We start from the raw sequence: 7,740 nt of genomic DNA, 5'->3' as shown, positions 1-7,740 counted from the left end.
CGGGATGAGGAGCTTCTGGCATTGGAGGCTCCATGTCCAAGGGTGGCAGCAGCTCTGGAGGGTGGGGGTCCAGCTCTGGTGGTGGGGGTTCCATGTCCGGAGGAGGAAAAGGCTCAGGATCTGGAGGAGGAAGTTCTGGCAGTGGAGGTTCCATGTCCGGAGGCGGCCAGAGCTCCGGTGGTCATGGATCTGGCTCCAGTAGCAGCAGATTGTGCCCCCAAAGTGGAGGCATGAGCTCTGGATGTGGGAGCAGTTCTGGCACTGGAGGCTCCATGTCTGGATGTGGCCAGAGCTCTGGTGGTCATGGATCTGGCTCTGGCAGTGGCAGATGCAGCCCCCAAAGTGGGGGGATGAGCTCTGGAGGAGGGAGTAGCTCTGGTAGGGGAGGCTCCGTGTCTGGAGGTGGAGGACAGGGAAGTTCATGTCATGAAGGTTCCATGTCTGGAGGTGGCCAGACTGCTGGAGGATGGGGGTCCAGCTCTGGCAGCTGCAGCCCCCACAGTGGGGGGATGAGCTCTGGAGGAGGGAGCAGCTGTGGCAGGAGAGGATCAATGTCTGGAAGCAGAGGACAAGGAAGCTCTGGCAGTGGAGGCTCCATGTCTGGAGGTGGCCAGAGCTCGGGTGGTCATGGATCTGGCTCAGGCTCTGGCAGCTGCAGCCCCCACAGTGGGGGGATGAGCTCTGGAGGAGGGAGCAGCTGTGGCAGGAGAGGATCAATGTCTGGAAGCAGAGGACAAGGAAGCTCTGGCAGTGGAGGCTCCATGTCTGGAGGTGGCCAGAGCTCCGGTGGTCATGGATCTGGCTCAGGCTCTGGCAGCTGCAGCCCCCACAGCGGGGGGATGAGCTCTGGAGGAGGGAGCAGCTGTGGTAGGAGAGGATCAATGTCTGGAAGCAGAGGACAAGGAAGCTCTGGCAGTGGAGGCTCCATGTCTGGAGGTGGCCAGAGCTCCGGTGGTCATGGATCTGGCTCGTGGGGGGCCCAGCTCTGGCAGCTGCAGCCCCCACAGTGGGGGGATGAGCTCTGGAGGAGGGAGCAGCTGTGGCAGGAGAGGATCAATGTCTGGAAGCAGAGGACAAGGAAGCTCTGGCAGTGGAGGCTCCATGTCTGGAGGTGGCCAGAGCTCCGGTGGTCATGGATCTGGCTCAGGCTCTGGCAGCTGCAGCCCCCACAGTGGGGGGATGAGCTCTGGAGGAGGGAGCAGCTGTGGCAGGAGAGGATCAATGTCTGGAAGCAGAGGACAAGGAAGCTCTGGCAGTGGAGGCTCCATGTCTGGAGGTGGCCAGAGCTCCGGTGGTCATGGATCTGGCTCAGGCTCTGGCAGCTGCAGCCCCCACAGTGGGGGGATGAGCTCTGGAGGAGGGAGCAGCTGTGGTAGGAGAGGATCAATGTCTGGAAGCAGAGGACAAGGAAGCTCTGGCAGTGGAGGCTCCATGTCTGGAGGTGGCCAGAGCTCCGGTGGTCATGGATCTGGCTCAGGCTCTGGCAGCTGCAGCCCCCACAGTGGGGGGATGAGCTCTGGAGGAGGGAGCAGCTGTGGTAGGAGAGGATCAATGTCTGGAAGCAGAGGACAAGGAAGCTCTGGCAGTGGAGGCTCCATGTCTGGAGGTGGCCAGAGCTCCGGTGGTCATGGATCTGGCTCAGGCTCTGGCAGCTGCAGCCCCCACAGTGGGGGGATGAGCTCTGGAGGAGGGAGCAGCTGTGGCAGGAGAGGATCAATGTCTGGAAGCAGAGGACAAGGAAGCTCTGGCAGTGGAGGCTCCATGTCTGGAGGTGGCCAGAGCTCCGGTGGTCATGGATCTGGCTCAGGCTCTGGCAGCTGCAGCCCCCACAGTGGGGGGATGAGCTCTGGAGGAGGGAGCAGCTGTGGTAGGAGAGGATCAATGTCTGGAAGCAGAGGACAAGGAAGCTCTGGCAGTGGAGGCTCCATGTCTGGAGGTGGCCAGAGCTCCGGTGGTCATGGATCTGGCTCAGGCTCTGGCAGCTGCAGCCCCCACAGTGGGGGGATGAGCTCTGGAGGAGGGAGCAGCTGTGGCAGGAGAGGATCAATGTCTGGAAGCAGAGGACAAGGAAGCTCTGGCAGTGGAGGCTCCATGTCTGGAGGTGGCCAGAGCTCCGGTGGTCATGGATCTGGCTCAGGCTCTGGCAGCTGCAGCCCCCACAGTGGGGGGATGAGCTCTGGAGGAGGGAGCAGCTGTGGCAGGAGAGGATCAATGTCTGGAAGCAGAGGACAAGGAAGCTCTGGCAGTGGAGGCTCCATGTCTGGAGGTGGCCAGAGCTCCGGTGGTCATGGATCTGGCTCAGGCTCTGGCAGCTGCAGCCCCCACAGTGGGGGGATGAGCTCTGGAGGAGGGAGCAGCTGTGGCAGGAGAGGATCAATGTCTGGAAGCAGAGGACAAGGAAGCTCTGGCAGTGGAGGCTCCATGTCTGGAGGTGGCCAGAGCTCCGGTGGTCATGGATCTGGCTCAGGCTCTGGCAGCTGCAGCCCCCACAGTGGGGGGATGAGCTCTGGAGGAGGGAGCAGCTGTGGCAGGAGAGGATCAATGTCTGGAAGCAGAGGACAAGGAAGCTCTGGCAGTGGAGGCTCCATGTCTGGAGGTGGCCAGAGCTCCGGTGGTCATGGATCTGGCTCAGGCTCTGGCAGCTGCAGCCCCCACAGTGGGGGGATGAGCTCTGGAGGAGGGAGCAGCTGTGGCAGGAGAGGATCAATGTCTGGAAGCAGAGGACAAGGAAGCTCTGGCAGTGGAGGCTCCATGTCTGGAGGTGGCCAGAGCTCCGGTGGTCATGGATCTGGCTCAGGCTCTGGCAGCTGCAGCCCCCACAGTGGGGGGATGAGCTCTGGAGGAGGGAGCAGCTGTGGCAGGAGAGGATCAATGTCTGGAAGCAGAGGACAAGGAAGCTCTGGCAGTGGAGGCTCCATGTCTGGAGGTGGCCAGAGCTCCGGTGGTCATGGATCTGGCTCAGGCTCTGGCAGCTGCAGCCCCCACAGTGGGGGGATGAGCTCTGGAGGAGGGAGCAGCTGTGGCAGGAGAGGATCAATGTCTGGAAGCAGAGGACAAGGAAGCTCTGGCAGTGGAGGCTCCATGTCTGGAGGTGGCCAGAGCTCCGGTGGTCATGGATCTGGCTCAGGCTCTGGCAGCTGCAGCCCCCACAGTGGGGGGATGAGCTCTGGAGGAGGGAGCAGCTGTGGCAGGAGAGGATCAATGTCTGGAAGCAGAGGACAAGGAAGCTCTGGCAGTGGAGGCTCCATGTCTGGAGGTGGCCAGAGCTCCGGTGGTCATGGATCTGGCTCAGGCTCTGGCAGCTGCAGCCCCCACAGTGGGGGGATGAGCTCTGGAGGAGGGAGCAGCTGTGGCAGGAGAGGATCAATGTCTGGAAGCAGAGGACAAGGAAGCTCTGGCAGTGGAGGCTCCATGTCTGGAGGTGGCCAGAGCTCCGGTGGTCATGGATCTGGCTCATGTCAGGTCATGGAGGATCCAGCTATGGCAGTGGTGGGTCCATCTGTGGGGGAGAAGGAGGCTCAGGGTATGGAGGAGGAAGCTCTGTCAGGAGAGGCTCCATGTCTGGAGGTGGGGAAGGAGGAGGAAGCTCAGGCCATGGTGGATCCAGTTATGGCAGTGGCGGCTGCACTGGTGGGGGAGAAGGGGGCTCAGGGTATGGAGGTGGCTCAGGCAGGAGAGGCTCCATCTCTGGAGGTGGAGGAAGCTCAGGTCATGGAGGATCCAGCTATGGCAGCGGTGGCTGTATTGGTGGAGGAGAAGGAGGTTCGGGGTACGGAGGGAGCTCAGGATATGGAGGTGGCTCTGGTAGGAGAGGCTCCATCTCTGGAGGTGGTCACAGCTCTGGAGGGCTGGGATCAGGCTCTGGCAGTGGTGGGAGCAGTTCTGGAGGAGGAATCAGCTCTGGGTATGGAGGAAGCTCAGGCAGCGGAGGATCAAGCTCTGGGTGCATTGGTGGAGGAGAAGGATGTCAGGTCATGGAGGATCCAGCTATGGCAGTGGTGGGTCCATCTGTGGGGGAGAAGGAGGCTCAGGGTATGGAGGAGGAAGCTCTGTCAGGAGAGGCTCCATGTCTGGAGGTGGGGAAGGAGGAGGAAGCTCAGGCCATGGTGGATCCAGTTATGGCAGTGGCGGCTGCACTGGTGGGGGAGAAGGGGGCTCAGGGTATGGAGGTGGCTCAGGCAGGAGAGGCTCCATCTCTGGAGGTGGTCACAGCTCTGGTGGATATGGTTCAGGCTCTGGCAGCTGCAGCCCCCACAGTGGGGGGATGAGCTCTGGAGGTGGGAGCAGGTCTGGCAGGAGAGGCTCCATGTCTGGAGGTGGAGGAAGCTCAGGTCATGGAGGATCCAGCTATGGCAGTGGTGGGTCCATCTGTGGGGGAGAAGGAGGCTCAGGGTATGGAGGAGGAAGCTCTGTCAGGAGAGGCTCCATCTCTGGAGGTGGAGGAAGTTCAGGTCATGGAGGATCCAGCTATGGCAGGGGTGGGGCCATCTGTGGGGGAGAAGGAGGTTCGGGGTACGGAGGGAGCTCAGGATATGGAGGTGGCTCTGGTAGGAGAGGCTCCATCTCTGGAGGTGGAGGAAGTTCAGGTCATGGAGGATCCAGCTATGGCAGGGGTGGGGCCATCTGTGGGGGAGAAGGAGGTTCGGGGTACGGAGGGAGCTCAGGATATGGAGGTGGCTCTGGTAGGAGAGGCTCCATCTCTGGAGGTGGAGGAAGTTCAGGTCATGGAGGATCCAGCTATGGCAGGGGTGGGGCCATCTGTGGGGGAGAAGGAGGTTCGGGGTACGGAGGGAGCTCAGGATATGGAGGTGGCTCTGGTAGGAGAGGCTCCATCTCTGGAGGTGGAGGAAGTTCAGGTCATGGAGGATCCAGCTATGGCAGGGGTGGGGCCATCTGTGGGGGAGAAGGAGGTTCGGGGTACGGAGGGAGCTCAGGATATGGAGGTGGCTCTGGTAGGAGAGGCTCCATCTCTGGAGGTGGAGGAAGTTCAGGTCATGGAGGATCCAGCTATGGCAGGGGTGGGGCCATCTGTGGGGGAGAAGGAGGTTCGGGGTACGGAGGGAGCTCAGGATATGGAGGTGGCTCTGGTAGGAGAGGCTCCATCTCTGGAGGTGGAGGAAGTTCAGGTCATGGAGGATCCAGCTATGGCAGGGGTGGGGCCATCTGTGGGGGAGAAGGAGGTTCGGGGTACGGAGGGAGCTCAGGATATGGAGGTGGCTCTGGTAGGAGAGGCTCCATCTCTGGAGGTGGAGGAAGTTCAGGTCATGGAGGATCCAGCTATGGCAGGGGTGGGGCCATCTGTGGGGGAGAAGGAGGTTCGGGGTACGGAGGGAGCTCAGGATATGGAGGTGGCTCTGGTAGGAGAGGCTCCATCTCTGGAGGTGGAGGAAGTTCAGGTCATGGAGGATCCAGCTATGGCAGGGGTGGGGCCATCTGTGGGGGAGAAGGAGGCTCAGGGTATGGAGGAGGGTCAGGATATGGGGGAGTCTCTGGGTATGGTGGAGGTTCAGGGTATGGAGGAGGAAGCTCAGGCAGGAGAGGATCAGTCTCTGGAGGAGGAGGAGGAAGCTCCTCTGGAGTTTGGGGATCAAGCTCTGCTGGCACTTGCAGCCCTGGCAGAGGAGGGGAAGGAGGTTGGGATTGCTCTGGAGGGGACAGTTGTTATGGTGGAGGGACCTGTGAATACGGGACACCCAGCTGCAGAGATGAGACTGAGGAATGCCAGTCAGGAGCAGAGTGGTCTTCTCCAAGCCCAGGTTACTGGTCTGGCTATGGAAGCAGCTCAGGTTCCCCGGGAGATGCTGCCCACAAGTAAAACTTGAATGCAAAATCTCACCAGTGGAACAGGATGAAGTTGTTCCCCCTCATTGTTGGGGGCAGTGGGACTTTCCTGCTGTCACCACTGGTCTGGACGTGCTGTGCATCATCCTGAGCTCTCCCTGCACAACCATTCCTGAACTTTCTAGGGATCCCGCTCCTCTGCTGGATGCTGATATTGTGATGGTGTCCCTTCCGTGGGCTTTCTCAGAGCTTTTAATCTCAGGCTGTGTGGAACTTTTATCTTTGTCAACTAAAAGCTTGAAACCCTGTCTGATGTGTTTGTTTTGGTCCTGGGGAGGGCAGGACTGTGATGTCTCTTATGAGACATTTGATACAACTTTCTATATAAATGAATTAATGGAACTCTGATTCAACCACAGAAAAAAGCTTCTGGAAAAAGTTGAAAAGTGGAAGAAAGTGGCTGGAAAAGAATGACAAATGCAGATTGTCTGCTGTAAAAATAGGGTTTAGGGCCAAGTCCTTTTTGTCTGGTCTGGCCAGTCAGACAGGAGTCATGGCTACACTTCAGATCCATCATTCCCACCAGGAGTCACTCATTAAATAACCTGGGGGCAGATCCCCTGTATAGCTTTTTTTTTGTCACTGCAGCTGCAGATGAAGAAAAGAGCAGAACGTCTGGGAATAACAAAGTCTCATCTCACTTTTGGTTCAGTTTTCCCCTGGAGTCCCGAGTTAAGGTGAGATGGGGTGTACCTGAGGAAACATTTCTTGGCCAGCATCTGATTTTGGGGTTGTCCTGTGCAGGATCTTGAGTGGGACTTGATGATTGTTGTATGCCACTTCCAACTCAGGATATGTGATCTTATTCAGTGGTGATTTTTATAACAGGAAGCAAGATATTCCCTAAATTTCTCCCAGAACCTCCTTAAAGTCCAATCAATCAAAAGTTCTAACAAAGCACAGAGCAGCTGATTTTATGTCAAAAGTTTGTTCAAGAAGTTAAATTTAATAATGTCACCCTTGTTTAGCAACACTGCACTAAGACGACTGGAGTGTCCCAATCCCATTGGGAATGCTTCATGTCCTTTCCCCAGCTGGAGGGAAGGAGGATCCTCTCTTTTGGAGAGAATTCCAACTGTGAAGAGTCCTGGGAGGGGCAGGAGAGTGACGGGGAGAGACCCAGATTTCTGGGAAATACATTGTGGAGACCCTTTTGCAAAGGGCTGTAGAGCCACAAAAACAACCACAGCATGCAATGGAATTATGGAACTATTTTGATAGGAAGTGATCTTTAAGTGTCATTTTCCTTCATTGGGGGCTCCAAGAGAGCTGGAGAGGGACTTGGAAAGAAGTGATGGGACAAGGGGTGGGTTAGAGGACAGAAGAGGGGAGGATTAGGTGGGACATTGGGAAGAAGTTCTTCCCTGTGAGGGTGGTGAGGCCCTGGAATGGATTTCCTGAAGGATCCCCCATCCTTGGAAGTGTCCAGAGCCAGGTTGGATGGGGCTTGGAGCAGCCTGGGATAGTGGAAGATGTCCTTGCCCATGGCAGGGAGTGGAACAGGATGAGCTTTAAGGTCCCTCCCATCCCAACTGTCTTGATTTACAAGACAGGTGTCTGCAAGGGAAGGCAGAAAAGCCTCCCTTGGAATGGAGAATGCAAACCTCCTCCCTCCCAATTATTATAATTTTGAAATTAGGGGGCTCTCAGGCAGAGATAAGAGAGTAGGAATAATAATTCTTTAAAAATGCGGGTGTTAGACTGATAGGTGCTGCTGCCTATCCCCTGTCCCCAGCAAGCCTCTCCTGTCAAAAAGCAAGCTGAGTGAACATTCAGGCAACATAGTCAAACCTCCACTCAACACTCACTGCAGCTGTCTCGGCGATAGAGGCAAGCAAGGCTCTTTTGCAAGGTTTTATTCCAGCAGGGTAACACAGTCGCTGAAGGACAAACCCAGGG

General features: G+C 57.7%; 1 protein-coding gene across 1 annotated transcript in view; it reads left to right on the top strand.

Moving 5' to 3' along the window:
• LOC102033869 (keratin, type II cytoskeletal 8) overlaps nucleotides 1-234 on the top strand; it is a 7,113-nt gene extending 6,879 nt beyond the window's left edge. The window contains exon 9 of the mRNA XM_005430250.2: nucleotides 103-234. Within this exon, the coding sequence (XP_005430307.2) occupies nucleotides 103-234 (132 nt within the window). The remainder of the gene's footprint in view (nucleotides 1-102) is intronic.
• Nucleotides 235-7,740: the final 7,506 nt, after the last annotated feature.

This window comes from Geospiza fortis, unplaced genomic scaffold (assembly GCF_000277835.1).
Source record: "Geospiza fortis unplaced genomic scaffold, GeoFor_1.0 scaffold635, whole genome shotgun sequence".
NCBI lineage: Eukaryota > Metazoa > Chordata > Aves > Passeriformes > Thraupidae > Geospiza > Geospiza fortis.
This window is presented reverse-complemented; position numbering and strand designations above follow the sequence as displayed.